Here is a 17,751-nt window from a genome sequence, read left to right as displayed (position 1 = left end):
TACAATGTACTGCAGAGTACTTTTATTATCAGAGAAAAACAAAAGAGTGCTACATTAGAAAAGGCAGCAATGGAGGACTCGGGTGTTGTTGGAAAGTAGGAAAAGAGAAAACCATCTTTTCACCCACCTTGGAGTGGATTGAGTTCTCTGGCCTGAGTTGTGGGCTTAGTGAGGTACCTAGAGTGGGGGGAGCTCCTGAAGGACCAGGTAGGACAGCACTGTGGACAGAGCATGGGCTTTGGGAATAGAGCGGGCTGGTTTTCATTTATTACAGAATATTTCAGATCTCAGTATGTTCTTCTATAAACTGGGGCCAATGTGCTTTCTCTAGAGAGCCACCGCAGTGCCCACATGAGCAAAGACATTTCACAAATGTCAGTTCTGTTCTCTACTGGAAAGGGCTGGTATGGAATACCATGTTAGAAATAAACAGCTCACAGAAAGTCAGAATAGGATAGTATAAAGGATGCAAAAGTCTCCTCTGTGCCTCAGTTTCTCTGTGTGCATTGGAGATGATGCTGAGAGCAGATCCATTCTATGCAATGAAACTCCAGTGCCTTCATGGACAGCTACTGGAGGCATGTGAGTGTCTTCAGGGGCCCAGAGCCCCCCAGAAATGTTGATTCCCTGGCAGCTGGGGAGTCTGTGCTCTTACCAGAGTACTCTGAATCTGGGACCCGTGAATGTGTTATAATGATCACCAGTGGGAGTCACAAGGCGCTGTGATTACCATATCGCTTGAATGGGACCCAAGTCTGTGCCAAGGGCTGAGAAAGATTTTATTCACTCCCTGAGCCTTGACAATAATTCTTCATATGCCTCAGTTTCATTGTGTAATGGGAGAGGTATTAATTTTGAATAGCTCAGAGGTATTAAATTAATTATGTCCAACTGCAATTACAATTGCTGTTGATTACTCGAGCCCATTAGCATGTATTCTGGCAGAGTCAACCACGCCACAATAAGTAGTGACAGAATGCTAGGCTCCCCAGTGCCCTGCTAGCTCTAGATGCTGAGGTAAGAATTATTTTGGCTTGGAAATCTCAGTAGGGCCTCATTTGTTGGATCCTTGAGGGTCAATGAGGAGTCTTCTTGCTAGCCCCTCTCCTTAAGGGGCTGCACAACTAATTAATTAATTAATTATTGATTAAGTGGGTTTATTGGGCATGGTTTCCTGGTGTTGCTGCTAGTAAAATAATGCTCCTAACCTGCCCCCACATTGCTAATTGACTGAGAAGAGAAATAAGAACACGCAATGCCTGTTAGCAGCCAAGAAGAGGGACAATCATAACAATTGCTGCCATTGGCAAAGTATTGTGACGATTCCAAAGAGTTTGTACATTTTTATCTGATGCTGGCAACAACCTCAGGCAGCAAGTAAAACAGGTATTTTTGTCCCCAGTTAGGGATCTCAGTCAGATGAGTGGGCTAGAGCTTGGAATTGAAGCTCCTGTGACCTAAGACAAATCCAGTGATTTGGCTTTGGAGTTGGACTGACCTGGTTAAGGTTGTGGCTGTATCACTTACTATCAGGTTAACATTGGGCTGAACATAAAGCTCTTAGCCTCCGTGTCTACATCAGTAAAAGGGGTTCACAATTTCTTACAAGTCTGTTTGATAATGTGAAGATGAAGGTGAAATGTTCAGCACAGTGCCAGCCTTATTCTAGGGAATCAATATTTTACAAATATATCCTTAGCGGGGGTGTGTAGCTCAGTGGTAGATGCTTTCCTAGCATGCAAGGAGGCCCTGGGTTTGATCCCCAGCACCAACCAACCAACCAACAAACAAAACTCTTAGTTGGCTCCAAAGATAGTAAGAGTATCTTTCCTCAGCCACAGACTAAGGGAAGATTTCTTTCTCCCATGTTGCAAAGGCTCTAAGGAAGACTTTTTGGTTTGATTTTTAGTGTAATGCAGCTGAATTCTCCATAAGTAACCTGAAGACCAGAACCTTTCATACCAGAAACACTTTCTTAACATTCCTGTTGAATAAACATCTGACAGATATTCTGGATTCCTGTGGTCTGTCTCTTAGCTTGGCTGGTCACCCCGTAGGTCTGAAATCAGTGCTTGTTGTTTCACTGCCCTTCTGCGTCCCCTCTCGGTCACCCTCCCTCTAGGTGTCTGTGAGCTCACTCAAGCCAGTCGGTTGTACTCTGCTCAGGTTCGTCATCTGTAGAGCAGGGAAGGTTTCACTCATCACAGGGCAACCACGGGGAGGTGGAGAGGCTCTGTGATCCTTGACATTAAGGTAACTCTTACTACGGTGATATTATTACAGGTATGTGGGATGGTTGCCACTGGAAATCTAAAGTGGGCCTCATTCAGTGGGTCTTCAGGAAAAGCCACTTGGAAAATGTCTCAAGAACCACTTGAGCCTCTCCCTTTACCTCCAAAGCAAAGTGGCACATGCTTAGGCCCCAGGTACAGGCTTCCTAAGAGTATCATGTCCATTGCTGATGGTGTTGGCAGGTGCCAGAGCTGAGGTCCACCCAGTGTTTCAGGTGTGTTGTCAGCTTCAAGGTGACTCACAGGATGACAGTGTCATCTCCCCTCAAAGGGACTGGGAAGGAAGGCCCCCTCTGTCAACACATTGGGGCTACTTAAGGGTAAATGGTTGTTGTTATCTTTAGAAAACAATATGGAAAGGGAGGGCAGCAGGAAAAAAGGGACGTTTGCTGGACTGAAAGAGAGTGCTCCCCAGGTCCATGCAGGGTGGAGAAGGAGCTTTTGGGGATGGTGGAGAGTGGGGACAGGGGCCCATCTGCTGTTTCCTTGGACCCCAGTTGTTGAACCAGACCACCCTCACCCCAGTCCTGGTATGAACAGGCTACCAAGGGCAGAGCAAAGGCCAAGTTCTCCAGGTTCAGGCTCGTTGCATAGAGTAGGCTGTGGAATTGGTCTTGGAATTGCCACAAAAATCCAATAATGGTACTAGCAGACACAGGGTAGCAGGAACCGTATGTGCTATTTATTAAGTACCTATGTCTAGATCCAGGTGGGTGCTTTTTACTTCCTGTTTCACTTGTTTCTCCTGCATGTTCTGCAGAGGACACGGAAGCTGAGATGAGAGAGGCAAATTTCTCAAGGTCTTCCATCTAGAAAGTAGTGGATTCCTCCAAGGTCTCTGTGACCCCAAGCCACTGCTCTTCCCACTAGACCTGACTGTCTTGATGAGGCTCCTTTTGCCCTGGTTCTACCTGGCCATCTGGATTCCTCTGGATGAGAAGATGTCATGGCTCTTGGGCCAAGGGGCAGAAAGGAGGCAGCTACTCGAGCCTTCCCAGCCCCTTGAGGAGGGATGACACTGTTACCCCCCTATGAGTCACTCTGAAACTGACAGTACATCTGAAGGCCCAGGAGGACCTCGGCTATGACTTTCTCCAGATGTTAGCATCACCCTGCAGGAGCAGAAGGGCCCTGTGCTTCCTACTGGGCTCCAAATGACATCTTCCTGGGTGGAGAGTGGATCATCCAGAGAGATGTCATGCAGGCAGCAGGAGGTCCTGACCCTGGTCCCGGTGTAGGAGGAGGCATTTCCAAATGGCTTTTCCTGAAGACGTGCTGCATGTGCAGAGAGCAGTGAGTATAAAAAAACCGACGTGATTCTGCAATCTGCATTTGGGGTAAAATTGGGGGTTCATAACCCACTTCAATCTAATGTATGAAATATGATATGTCAAGAGCTTTGTAATGTTGTGAACAACCAATTAAAAAAAATAAAAATTAAAATTAAAAAAAAAATCCCTGGCAAGACCAGCTGGATTTGCCCTTAATTTAGGCAAGCACTGAGGCCTGCTGCTGGTCTTATTTCTGAGACGAGTTGCTGCAAAAGTGTCTGAGCATCAGAGGAGAGGGAGGCTGGCTGTCCATGGGAACTCTGCCTGATGGGTAGCTTCGTCTTTGTATACCTGACAAAAAGGACTTGGGCTTGGTGGGAGGGGAGATGAGTTTGAAGCTACCCTGGAATCCCCTCTAGCTTGGCACTGGTCGCTGACTATTCATGACGAGGGTTTCTACAACTACCGCAAAGTGTTGGTGTAGTGCTGTTTGACAATATAAGAACAGAGGCTGGTTTCAGGTTGACTCTGATAGGGACTGGCTTGTTCTGCGGGTGTGTAGTCAGCCATGGCACCGGAAGAATGGGAGAGTAGAGAAAGGTGAAGGGCAGCTTCCTTTACACTGGGTAGACGCTTGTTTCATGCAAAAGGTAGACTGGGTCCAGGAAATGACAACATTATTCAGGACCAAGCCCGTGAAGCCCCGGGATAGCTTCTCCTTCCTAATTAGCTAACATTAGTTGGACCACGCTGGGCTGCATACAATGAACAACTAACATTTGAGTCCCACGTGTGAGCAGCAGTGACCCTTGGCATCATGGGGTGGTGTTCTTTTTCTGCCTTTAGAGGTGAGGAATCCATGCTGGGGTGTTGGGGGCTTTAAACTGGGTGAGCATGAGGCTGGATGCTGTGGAGTGTCACATCTACTGCCCCTAATCTGAGAAGGAATGATCTGTCCTGGCAGAGCAGTGTGACAGAGCCATGCAATCTGGGTTTGGTCTTGGCTTGTATTTGCTGGTTTGGATCTTTGGGTACATTTCTTTCCTGTCCTGTTGACATGGGCAGCTCCCATTGTCTGGGCAGCCCAGCACACACCCTGACTCATAGCAGATATGTAGATCTGCTCTGTAAAGTGAGAGAATCAAATATTCCTGCTCATCCCCCTGGGCCTACCTTGTCGGGGCTTTGTTGGGGGGCTGCTAAAGCCAGAGCAGTCTACCTTTATTTCCTCCTCCATCTCAAGCCATCTTTTAATTATTATTACTCATATCTCCCTTTTCTTGCCTTTCCACAGGAGACTTTGCCATTGAATTTAATAAACTTTAAAAACACAGCAGTTTCCCAGCCGGAAAGTCTTCTTCCTCTGCTGGTGGGGAGGAAGCAGGGGCAAGCTTGAATAAGCCCAATCAGCAGCCGGGAGTGCCTCTCACCCTAGTCTGCCACTGAGTCACACTGAGAGGCTGGAGGGAGACAAGGCATTTTTCCGGGAATGATCACCACACCCTGAAAAGTCTTACAAAATCAGCCAGCGAGCAATTTACTAAAAATCTCCCTGGCCGCCAGCCTTCAGGGCTGCCACCATAGGGGACTTCTCAGTGGGGCTTTGAGCAGGGCTTAACGGATGTCAGAGGGCAATTCCAGATGTCATCTCTTCCCCTGCACCACTCTGGGCCCCATTTACTAGTTTTAATGACACGGAGTGTGGGTCTCCTTTCCCTCCAGGCCAGCACACCTGGAGGAACCTCACGGCCAGGTATGAAGCAGCCTACTGCAGCTAATCAGAGCCTCTCTCTTCACCGCTTGGGCTGACATCAGGGCAGAAGGTCCCAGCTGTGCTCCAGGATGCCAGCGTATGTGCAGGGAGGGAATAGGTGGCCCTAGCTCTGGCTAGGTATGAAAACCAGCAGTTGGGAACTGACCCCCATTAAAACAGTGGGTGACAACCCACTTCCTGGATCCCTAGTATTCCTGCAGCTCACAGGGAGAAACACCGCTTCCAGGTTTTTGAGAGGAAAGAAAATGAGGGAAGGCTACTTTTCCACTCCCCTCCCCCTCCCCCTCCCCCTCCCCTCCCCCTCCCCCTCCCCCCAGGCCTTGTTCTGGCCTGAGAACATGGTTTAAATTATACTAGTCACAGGCAGGCTATTCAAATAAAACAGAATTACAAACCACACGGGGCTTGTTGAGACAGTCAAGCTTCCAGGGTGTGTGAAAGGCAGGGGGAGGGGCGCAGACGGCCCCTGCTCCTCGCCTGCATCCTCTTTATTACCAGCAGCTGCAATGCTAGACACATCCAGGGTGTCTCAAAGCCAAGGAGGACTGAGCAGGTCTGACAATGCGCAAGCATATGAAAGCCACGGCAAGGTTCCCCTCCCCGGTGGCAACTTTAATTATTTGAACTGGAGCTCGGTGAAATAAAAATAAAACAAAATCAGAATACATTGTAAGGGGCTCCTCAGTTTCCTGCAGAGAATAGCATGTGGGGAGGGGGAATAAAAAAAGAAAAAGAGACCTCACAATGCTCTCTCTATTTGTGGCTGGGTGAGGCAGAGGTCTTTAAATATTCATGCCCCATGTGCAATTGTGCAGAAAAGGAAGTAGGCAGTGTCTGCTGCAGCTGGCTGGCCGGGCAGAGGTGGCAGCATTGGCTGCAGGCAGCTGGAGGGAGGAGGTGGGAGCTGGCCTACATCTGGAATGCCCCAGAAGCTGGGGTGGACCCAAGGTGCACCCTGGCTGTGTCTGCTCTTCCAGCTTCTCATCTCTTCTGTCTCTGATCTATCATTTCTAGCCTGTTTTCAGGTTCATCTTTCTGAAAGTCGAGTTATGTCACACTATTTGGGGTCACATGTAGTGAAGGCAAACTCTCTGATGGACCCCAGAATGAATTTCAGCCATATTTGGCAAGCACACCTATGGGCCAGAAAAATCTCAAAAATCACAACCAAGTTACCAAGGGTTAGGATTGAAAATGCAGAGTCCCAGCTGCATTTAGTGGTGCCACTCAGGAGGTCCAGGGTGGGGCTTGAGAATCCTCATTTATCACACTTTCCAGGTGGTGGCAGGTGGAGAAACATACTTAATAGTGAGCTTGTTCCTGGAAATTCACTGACGACGACACCAGTTCTTCTATGAGAGCTCACCAATGATTGTGGGGTTTCATGGAGGAACATTTTGAGATATTCTGCCACACATTCATTTCCTGGAGATCAGGGCTCATCTGTTTTAGAGAACATACTCCATGGTGGGCATCCGCCCTAGAGCTCAGGTAAACCAGCTGCCAGTCCCTGCTCAGACCCTCATTAGGAACCTCTATCCTTGGCCCTATTTGGCATTCACTTTTTTGCCCTCAAGCCACACAGCCAATGAAGACCCCTTGGAGGGCTGAGAAGGGGTCTGAGATAACCTCTCTCAGTTTCCTATAGTAATGCCACATCCATTTCCCTACCACTGGAGTTTGGCCAACTTGAGAGAAGAAAATCAACTTCTTGCTTTGAATCAAATAAATGGTGGGGCTTATAAACTTGAAACTATATATTTCTATTTTGGTTATTTATTCATTTTTTTTCCTAAAACATTGCTCCCAACATTGGGAGTTCAAAGGCCCATCAACATCAGACAAATGGCCTGAAAACTTGAATGTGAAATAATGTGAAGGTAAATATATATATAAATATGAATAATGTGAATGTGGGATGGACTCACTCCCTTCCCTTCATTTTACCTGCTGAGCCAAATTCTGGAAAAGGGCAGGAAACAGTAGAAATAGCCTAGAGCAAATTTGACCACAAGAAACATAAAGCAGACCAGTAAGAGAACATACCTGCTTCAGCTATTGATCAATGCAAAGGTTATTACAGAAGTGATGGAGTATCAGAAAAATATCACTTTTGCCTTGACATTTCTTTTTCTGAAATTAGGCTTATATTAAATCCAGTGAAGAATAAATTTTAAGACCAAATGCTTTTAAGGCTTCTCCCGTCCTCTCAGGTGGGCCAACCATCTGTCCCTGTTCAGATTTTCTCTTAAGAAGCCCTCCTTTCTAGGCACCTGCTCTGAAGCATCTGAGAAATACCAACAATGACTCGAATTCTACCATCTGCATCAGATAGCATGGTTTCTCAAATACAATTTGATTTAATGAATCCCTTTATTTCTGCCCAGACTTCTTCCAAAAAAAGGATTTAAGGTGACTCAGAGACCCATAAAATGTAGTAAGATAACATAAACTAGAAAATGGTGAGGAAGATGGGGCAAATGTTGAGTTGTAAAATCACCAGGAGTGGGGCAGCAACAAACTACATATCCTAAAGTCCTATTTTACTTACTAAGGGGGAGCCTCAACTTTAATTTGACCATTCCTCTAATTGAAAAATTCATTTATACATCTTTTTCATTCTTATTTGTTTTATGCCTGTGAGTCTTCATTTCAAAGCAAACTGGAGACCTTGAATTTCATCTCAGAGAAGGGGGAGTCCTGTTGTCTGTGCCTCTGCTGGCCAGAGCCTCTCATCTCTGAGATTTCTACCAGCCAAAGGAGGGGAAGTGAAGCTACCAACTTCCATAATGTTCACAACTTGAATGGAAAAAATTGGTCAGAGGGGGTGGAGCTATTTTGCAAACCAAGTCAGATACGGATTTTTTCCCCAGGTATCTCCCAAAAGAGGGCAATTGGCTGAGTCTGAGCTACATATTGGATTTCTATGATATGTGAGATGCAGGTGCCTTGGGGCAGCACAAAGAAGCCCCAGGCCTGCCCTCTGAGAGCTTGAAGTCTGATTTTTGGCTGATGCCCTCTTCTTTCTCCATTCTCTTTCTGAGTGTGTAGACAGGGTTCCAAGGCACTGTTGGCTAAACTATTGGAACACTCAATTTTGTGTCAGATACTCATCTCAGCCTTTAACATATATTAACCCATTTAATTCTTACCTCTTGGGGGCAAGCACTATCAAGTGTTTGTAGGTGAGGAAACTGAGGGAAGTCAATGAACTGCTCAACTGAAGTGTACAGCCAATCAGGATGGAACCTGTCTCATACTCAGGTCACTGATTCTGGAGTCTGTGAGCTTAATCACTGTGCCACGTTGGGGTCTTAAGTGCCTTTCTCGGCCTCTTGAGGATATGACCTTTGTATGTGAAGGAACATGACTCCAGGCCTCCGATCCTCAACAGAATGCCCCTGACATCTTAGAGAAATTTATGTAAATCAAACTTTTGATGCTTCATAATATTTGAAATGTATTATAAGAGCTCGATATTTCTAAAAAAGGTTCAGTAGAAAGTCTTCTGTAAATCATTGTTACCCTTCCCTGTTATGCCTTGGGAAATTTTTTCTGGGTTTGCTTAAATTAAGGTCCTACTGTGAATAGTTCAGTGCAGCTGAGTCTGGGCATTGAAGGTAAGATTCTCTGCAGATGGGGTTTAGCATGTTGTTGGATGCCACATGCCTAAAACATAGCAAAATGGCTTTCTTGTCCTGCCAGGAAATCAACCAGCCTAGCCGTGCAGGCTCCTTTCTTACTTGTGTGGGTTCATCTGGAAGAGAGAACTAGAGGAATACTGAGACTTGCCTCACACGGAGAGTTCTTAATTGGCGCAGGAAAGGTAGCACTGGTCACGGTGGCACTCTCAGAAGTGGAGACATCAGTCGTGCTGAGCGACAGGGCGTGGCCTGGGGGAGAGAGGAGAAGAATCTCAAACACCATTTTCTTGAATCAAGGGGCCCAGGAAGTGCAAAATTAACAGACTATTCATTTTTTTTTTTAAAACCAGCTTAGGAATGTCTTTGAGGACTTTGGTTTCTTACTTCAGGAAGCTCACTTGTTATTGTCAATGGCCCCAGCTCATGCAAAAACTTTCATTCCCAATTGTCTACGAGGACACAGCACCATATACCTGGTTACTACACTCCCAGTCCTCAGGACTTAACCCAGGAGCAGCCTGACACACCAGGGTTCCCCAGCCCGACACTCCCCATGACTGGCCAGTCTTCCATTTTTCTTTATGACCTTCACTCTCTTCTCCTTGCTCTGGAACCCAAGTCATCCTGTGGCCCATGTCCTGTGGCCCATGTCCTGCCCAGGGAGACTCATTTCCTGTGTTTGTTTCAGCACGCTTGGCCTGGAAAGCTGGGAGACCATAAGCTGCTGACCCCACATGGTGGCAGGAAGAAAGTCTCTAAACCTCCTGGAACTGAAGGGCAGTTTGGAGGTATCAGTGCCGTGGAGATGGGAGTCAGAGTGACCTCACAACTTTTTATTACTATTTCTTAAAATAATCCATAGGATGTACGATCTTTGCTTGGAAAGAGAAGGGTTTTGGTAAGAGGGTCTCTAGTTCTAAAAAGAGAAGGAAAATGTGGGGGAAGGGAGGAGGGAGTCCCCTCCCCTGCCAGTCCTATGCTGCACAGAGGTGGGCATCAGGGCCTGCCCAAGTGACCAGCTATAGGCCAAGGCTGGGCCATGGCTAGATAGCCTGGCCTTTCTAGCAAACTGACTGTGGGAGCCATGCTGTCCACAGACCCTCTCTGATCCCATGCCCTGCCAGGGCTGTGTCTCTAAATCTGAAGCCAGCCTACTCAGGTGTGAGTGGCTGTCTCTTGGCTGTGTGGAGGTCCTTGGTTCCTTTGGCAGTCAAGAAGGTGTGTGAGGAGGGGAACATAGGATTTGCCAGTTAAAGTCAGGGATGGGGATAAGGGGATGGCTATGGAGGCTGGGCCTCAGGGAATGAACCAGATGCAGGGGCACGGTTTCCAGGGCACAACCTGGCAAATGACTCAAGGCCTGCTGCTGTGCCTCAATCTTCTCAGTCATGGAGGGGGGCTATGGCTTTCTCTGCCTCTCAGGAAATTCGTATGCCTGACTCATGGTTGGACCTCAACAATCACTTGAAAAAAAATGGATTATTATTGTTACTGCTATCTTTCAGTTTAATCCTTTACTAAAAGATCTCATTTTGAGTAACAAAAGGTGATATTGAGCTTGGCCTGATTTAATTGTTCTGCAGGAAGGAGGAGGGGATTGTGTGTGAGCATCCTCAGCAAGCTCTGGGCAGGCACCCTGGAGGGTGGGGTAGAGCTCTAAGTCTCTCATCAGTCCACGTGGACATTGGAATAGACATCAGGAGGGAGGGAAGAGAGGGGTACCTGGCTGGTCTTGGGACCGGGCGTCCTTTAGGGTCCTGACCTGCCACTGGGGCACATGGGGTGAGGGTGTGCCTTGGGTCCAGCCACAGAAGCTGTGCTCAAAGTTGCAGTAGAAACCAGCAGGGAGTTTACCTGTGGAGAGAGAAAGCACAGAGACACAGTCACTTCCAGGACTGCTAAAGGCAAAATATGCCAGTGTCAAGCCAAATTAGCCAGGCATGACCAAATTCTCTTCATCAATAACAGCTCCCCAGTCAGAATGCTGACTGCCTAATGATGCTGACTGTAATGAGGAGAAGGCTCAAGCCCCTGCTTGTGTATTTGCTGGTTCACAGTTTCCTGATTTTCAGAAAATAAAATAGTAATGATAACAATTCCACAGCATGGGTCACATCAGCCCAGTTTTTATATACAAGAAAGCAGAGGCTCTGAAATGTCAAAACACCTGAACAGGACTGGGCAGCTAGCAGGTAACACAGCTGGAATTGGAAGAGCACAGAATCCAGATTGTTAGCTTCTGGATTCTGTGCTTTTAATACAGATCCACTGTGAATGTTATCCCAGGAAAAGACAATGAACAGATCTCTAGAATACATTTCTTTCTTTTTTTCTTTCCTTCTTTCCTTCCCCTTCCCCTTCTCCTTCTCCTTCTTCATACTGGGGATTGAACTCAGGGGTGCTTAACCACTGAGCCACATCCCTATCCCTTTTTATGTTTTATTTTGAGATAGGGTCTTGCTAAGTTGCCTAGGGCCTTGCTAAGTTGCTGAGGCTGACTTTGAACTTGCAGTCTTCCTGCCTCAGCCTCCGCAGCTGCTGGGCTTATAGGAGTGTGCCACTGCACATGGCTAGAATATATCTCTAATGGCCGACACAATGACAAGAGCGCGTGTAGTTGGTAGTGCTAGCTGGGCTTGGTTTGGGTATCTCAAATCTCAAATAACCTCTGAGTGCTGAGACACACATTGTTCTAAACCTTCCACTTTCTTGCCTTATTTTCCTAGCAGTAAATTGAAGCCATACGACTAGTTCTAGGCCTTGAAGGGAGAGTGGTTCCTCTGGATGAGGCTGTGAAAAGCCCTTGTGTATACACCTTCAGTTCCTCTCTTTCCCTGCCTCAGCAGCTGAGGAATTCTTATTTCTGAGAGTGCCACTAGGATGACAACAGAGCTTCCATCAGCCTGGGTCCCTGAGTGATCCTGTGGAGCGGAGATCCCTCCCACCCTGATCCTCAGTGGTTGGGTTCTGGAAATGTGACTGTAAGCCATTGCAGTTTGGTGATGGATCATTATTGCAGCATAACCTGGCCTCACAATCCCTAGTCCTGCAGCTTCTGTCTCATCTGCTGGCTCAGCAGGATGGGTCCACAATCCTCTCTACACCAGACTGAACTCAGGTCCATTAAAGATACCATGGTCAGCCTTCTGGTCCATGATTCTTAGCCTCCCATGGAAGGAGGAGGAAAGGAGAAGAGGGTTAAAGAGAGCCCACTTTCTCCAGCTTCCTCTGAGAACAGCTCTGGAAACTCAGTGCCAGGAGCTACTGGGCCATTCCAGGCCCTTCCATGCTGTTCCAACAGCACCCAACGACTGCAGGCCGTGGTGTGGAGAAGCAGGGCTACCTCCCCACGTGAGGGAAGGAGCTCTCTAGCAGAGACACACAGTTCGCTCTGTCCTTCCTCTGTCTCAGCCTCTTGGCAGCTGCAGGCTGACAAAGAGGGCTCTACTGCTTCCTGGCTATGACAGCACCTTAGTGAGTTATTCTCATTTCCCCTCGATTCTCTGTGCATTTCACAGAGGCAGCATTATAAATTAAAACAGGCCGTCACTGACTTTGAGCATCTCTTTCCATTTATACCCCCCTGAAGAAATCATTTCCCCCATCCCGCATGTTCCTCTGATTAAAAATCCAAAAGCTAAGGAGATCTTCCTGTTTTATTTTCTACTCCCCCCTCAAGGGATCCCACATGCACTTCTTCTGCATAAACCAACTGGTGTCGGGAAGTGACCTTCCACAGAGCGTCCTTCCCAAGGGGGCTTTAAAAACCAAAGACCACGATGGAAGGTTCTGGCAGGTGATGGGCGGGTGGAAGAAGGGGGCAGGATGAGCTGAGGTTGCAAACGTATCACTCCCTCCTGACCCTTCAGGAGCTGGAGGGGGAACAGAGCCTGACTTTTGGGTACTGGCACCACAGTTGTACTGGGATCTGGACCGAAGGGCTCCAGTCCTAGCCTCAGTGACTAGGGGTCATAGTGCCTACTGTGTGACCTTAGGACCGTCCCTTCCTATTTTAGAGCCTCGGGTTCCTGACCTGTGAAATGGGGTAAGATTAGTGTCTGTTTCCCAGGACAGGTTTTAGGTCAAAATAAGGGAGTGTGGAAATACCTTGTAAACAGAGTTGTGCAAATATAAAATGGTGGTAGTATTCTTAATTATCATTCACGCCTGAGTGAGGGGCCCTCATCAGGGTAGGGCTCAGACACTACCTGGGGAGGGACAGACACACATCCCTTGGTGGCCTCTGGACAGGCCTCATCAAGGCTGCAGATGTGGTGGCTTTGCCATGTCTCCTACCAGGGCAGGAATGGGGAAAGCCAGGCATTCTCTGTCTTCTGGAAGCCCATCTTTGTCCTAGCTGGCCTAGGGGTCAGGGTAAGCTGGGAGAGGAAGCCCTATTTCTTTTTGGCTGATTGAATGAGGGCAGAGGGGGCAGGCAACATAGCAAGGCAGGTTCATGGATCCTTGATGTGGCAATTAAGACCCTGATGGGAGGAAGAGGAGCTGAGGATTCCCGTGACCTCAAGCCCAGCAGGGCAGCCATGCTCAGCAAGAGGCCACCCGAGGGAGCTGGTGGGGAGGGGCGTCAAAACATAGACCCCTGATGGATTAGGCCCAGTTTGGGAAATCAGTGCTAAGGCCAACGGCTCAGGGGAAGGTTGGCTCATAAAGTTGGGTCTAACAGGGTCATCTCATCCTTTTATTTTGGGGGGTACCAGGGATTGAACTCAGGGGCACTCAACCACTGAGCCCCAGCCCCAGCCCTATTTTGTATTTTATTTAGAGACAGAGTCTCACTGAGTTGCTTAGTGTCTCCCTTTTGCTGAGATTGGCTTTGAACTTGTGATCCTCCTGCCTCAGCTTCCTGAGCCTCTGGGATTATAGGCATAAGCCCAGTTTCAACTCATTCTTTGATGACCCTCTTCTCACTCATCCTGAGTACCTACTGAGTGCTTTGGTACATTGTAGGACTTCAATGTTTATTTATAGGATGAAATGGGAGGGGGGTGGATCTTTTAATCTCTTGTCACTCCAAATGGTGTCTGGGGACCTGTGTAGCTACTTGACCTGTGGAACGGTTAGAGGTGTGGAATCTGAGGCCACGGACTCAATTTGCATGTTAACAAGCGCTCCAGGCCATTCCCACGCACAGCACCTTGACATTCAAGAAGCGTTGCTCTTGCCCACCCCCTTCCTGGGTTGCAGCCGGTGTGTCACTGGCTGGATGGCAAGCTGGGCTGTGTGTGGGTCAATCAATCCCACAACATTTGGCAATGATGACACCTGATTCCACTCTAAGAGAGACGAATTGGTAGAGTCACAGAGATGTGACCTCAGCCACAACTGCAGGAGCTGCCAAGCATAAACTCCAGGCCAAATGACACTACTTCTTTTCCTCTCTGTGTGACAACTGTGTTAACATTTTTGATAAATATGTGTTATACATTTCCTTGAAAATATGGAGTCATGGGAAAAATGCTACAAGAAATACATCAAAATATTATGGTTATCTCTGAATGTCTGAGAGGGAAGATTATGGGCAATAGTTATTTTCTCCTGTGCACTTTTTCTAGATTTCCCAAGTATTTTACCACCAGCATGTTTTATTTTAAAATAAATAAGTAAACTTTTAAAAAACTGTTCTTGCCTGGCAGGAAGATCATCCCCACAAAACAGATGAAATTATTGAGTCCAAGGAGGGGCAGGACCTGTCTATAATAGCTGTGAGCTCTGGACTGTCAGGGAGGGAAGTGGGGATACCTGCCCCCTTTCCGGGGAACCACATGCCACTGAGGCTATTGGTTGGACACTCCAGGAATCCAGCATACACCCTTCCATAGGTTACAGGGTCTGGGATGTCTCACTTGGATTTGGTAAAATTTTTAATTGAAAATGTTGAAAAAGGTCTTATGTTCTAGATGAGAAAACTGAGACCTGGATAGTGAAGGCTAATGATCTGATCCTGACTTGCCCCTTCATAGAAGGGAGACCTGGTAGCAGAGACCTGGACCTCTCTGACTTTTCCTGGTCCCTCTGTCCTGGATGAGTCTGTAGCTAGATTTAGTGCTTAGCACTGCCAAATGCTGAGACTCATAGAACAGACGAGTCTCAGTGGTCCAGAGTGTGGGCTCTGGAGTCAGCCTGCGTCCGAGTCAGTGCTCAGCCTCTGGGTGAGTTTGGGCATGGACCGGCTTCCTTATCCCTGAGATGGGTGTGAGAGCATCTCCGGGGACTGTGGTGAGCATGAAATGAGTTAGCATTCTGAGCAGCTCCTGGCCCATAGTAAACACTCCATAAATGTTAGCCGCATTCTGATTGTTGTTATCCTCATGGGGATGGTGTCCAGAATCAACAGTGTGACGGGGAAAAAACAGCAAAGATGCCAGGGACTAGAACACGCACATAAGGAAAGAGATATTCACAAGAAGTTCTGCCAAGAACACAGTGGGAAAAAGACTGGACTACCTCTCCTTCTAGCAACTGATTTCTGTAGCAAAGGAATTATTGGGGGGTGGGGGTGGGGATTGTCCAGGGTTGAGCTGTCACTCTGAAAGCTGGTCAGAACAGGTTTTCAAATGTGGTTGAAAAGGCCACTGAGCCCCAGGCTCTTGCCCTCTGTACCCAAGTCAAGCTGTCTGAAGCTCAGAACTGGCCCTGGAAATTCATGATGGCAACTTCTGAAGTGGCGGGGAAATGCCCTGAGCTCACACTAATGGGCTGGATCCTGAAGGCTCAGTGCTCTAATCACAGCTCTGTCCTAGACATGCTGTGTGACCCTGAACAAATCCATTACCTTCTCTGTGCCTTCATTTTCCCATTTGTAAATCAGGGCATGGCCTGCCTGATCTGTTGGGAAGTGGGTATCAAAAAAAAAAAAAATTTCTTTTTAAAGGCAATTGCAAAATCACACAGCTCAGAGGCACTGCTGGAATACTGTGGACACAAATTAACTAGAGAGGCTCAGACAGACTACTGCTGCCAGCATTGTGGGCTGGCCAGCCTGCATTTCAGGCCACGTGTGTGGTAAAAACTCCGAGAAAGGCCAGGAGCAGAAACGTATGGGACAAACCAAGCACTTCCTGCAACTCTTCACTGAATTTTATCTAAAAATACTCTGCAAAAGCAATTCTGTTATAATTGCAAAACTTCATTTGAAAGCTTCATATAAAAATGAGGTTTTTAAAATTGAAAAATGAATGTCTCTATGGCTTCAATTAAGTGAGTATAATTGAAAACCTTTCCCCTGCAAGGAGTCCAGATGACTTGGGTGACACTGTTAAGATGTTAAAGCTATTTTGCAAACTTCTTCATAGGCCGGTGGTGTCTTAGGGTCTAAGTGTCTGAGAGGTAGGGCATTTGCTCCTGCCCGGTCCCAGGAATGAACATCAAAAACATTCTACAGCTGCTTTGGGTTTTTACAGCTTTGAGGACAGAAAACTCATACTTGTCCTGCTCCAGGATGTACCCCATTTCCTAGCTCAGCCTAGGTGCTCTATAAGCACTTGCAGTTTCTCTGGCTCTGCAGGAGTGACCTCAGGGGATGCAGCTGCCAGGAGCCCTGTGTTCATGTAGAGTGAGCGCTGGCTGGGTCTCCACTCTGCTCCTAAATACCAGTGTGGCCACAACTCACTTTCCTTTTATACAGCTCAAATTTCCCAACTCATTCATTCATTCCTTTCAATCATCCACGAGTCAGTGAGCACCTACACTGTACCAAGAATCATGAGGGATACTGGTGGGAAAGATGACCAGACCCAACTGCCCACAGAGAGACAATGGAAATCATCTCCACGAAACAGAAGGGATCCATGTTTACTAGAATGGCTAAAATAAAAGAACAGATAATACCAAGTGTTGGCAAGGAGGTGAAGAAACTGGAACCCTCATAAATTGCTGGTAGGCATGTGTGATGTTCAGCTGCTTTGGAAAAAGGTTGAAGAGTTTCTCAGATGTTCAATGCAGAGTTCAACCACAGGACCCAGAAATTCTATTCCTAGGTATATGCCCAAGAGGACTGAAAACGCCATGTCCGTACAACAACTGTACGTGAACATTCACGGTAGCGTTATTCACAATGACCCCAAACTGGAAACCCAAATGCCAATGAACAAATGAATGGATAAGAAAAATGTGGTCTATCTTTCCAAGGCAACAGTATTCTTCAGCAAAAAGAAATGAAGAAGCGATATATGCCACAACATGGATGAACATCAAAAAATGTTAAGTGAAAGAAATTCATCACAAAAGATCACATGGTGTATGTAGCCATTTCTATGAAATACTCACAATAGGCAAATCTACAGAAACAGAAAATGTTTGTTTGGTTAGGGCTAGTGGCAGGAATGTGGGAGGAAACTGGGGAGAGATGCAAGGGGCTCCATTTTTGGAGTGTTAAAAATGTTCTAAAGTTAGATTGTGGTAATGGTTGTACAGCCCAATAACCATAAATACCAAGGAATACCGAATTGTATATACACTTTAAAGGGGTGTAGGTCTATGAACTTTATCTCAAAAAAGCTATTAATAAAAGTAAGGGAAATAATTATGAATAGCAGGATATACTGAGTCGAGGGGAAAGGAGCTGAAGGAAGAAGACCCAGTTGTATTTTGGGGGATGTTCAGAAGTTTTTTTAAAATTGGTGCTTGAGGTGGTCTTGAAGAAGTGGGAGTGACTTGGGAGGGGACAGGATGCTTTGGGCAAGGGAGACCACAGGTACAAACCCAGGGGGGAATGAGAAAGCTGAGAAATGGTTTGATGTGGTTGGATTTGG

At 47.0% G+C, this 17,751-nt stretch overlaps 1 protein-coding gene across 1 annotated transcript in view; it reads right to left on the bottom strand.

Moving 5' to 3' along the window:
• Positions 1 to 17,751, bottom strand: part of ALK (ALK receptor tyrosine kinase) — a 671,348-nt gene that overhangs the window by 95,876 nt on the left and 557,721 nt on the right. Inside the window, exons 7-8 of the mRNA XM_081265286.1 lie at positions 10,703 to 10,834; positions 9,129 to 9,229 (exon numbers count right to left, since the gene is read on the bottom strand). Of these exons, the coding sequence (XP_081121412.1) occupies positions 9,129 to 9,229; positions 10,703 to 10,834 (233 nt within the window). The remainder of the gene's footprint in view (positions 1 to 9,128; positions 9,230 to 10,702; positions 10,835 to 17,751) is intronic.

This window comes from Spermophilus citellus (genome assembly GCF_964194105.1).
Source record: "Spermophilus citellus genome assembly, chromosome: 13".
Classification (NCBI taxonomy): domain Eukaryota; kingdom Metazoa; phylum Chordata; class Mammalia; order Rodentia; family Sciuridae; genus Spermophilus; species Spermophilus citellus.
The sequence above is the reverse complement of the archived record's forward strand: the minus strand, read 5'-3'. Positions and strand labels throughout refer to the sequence as shown.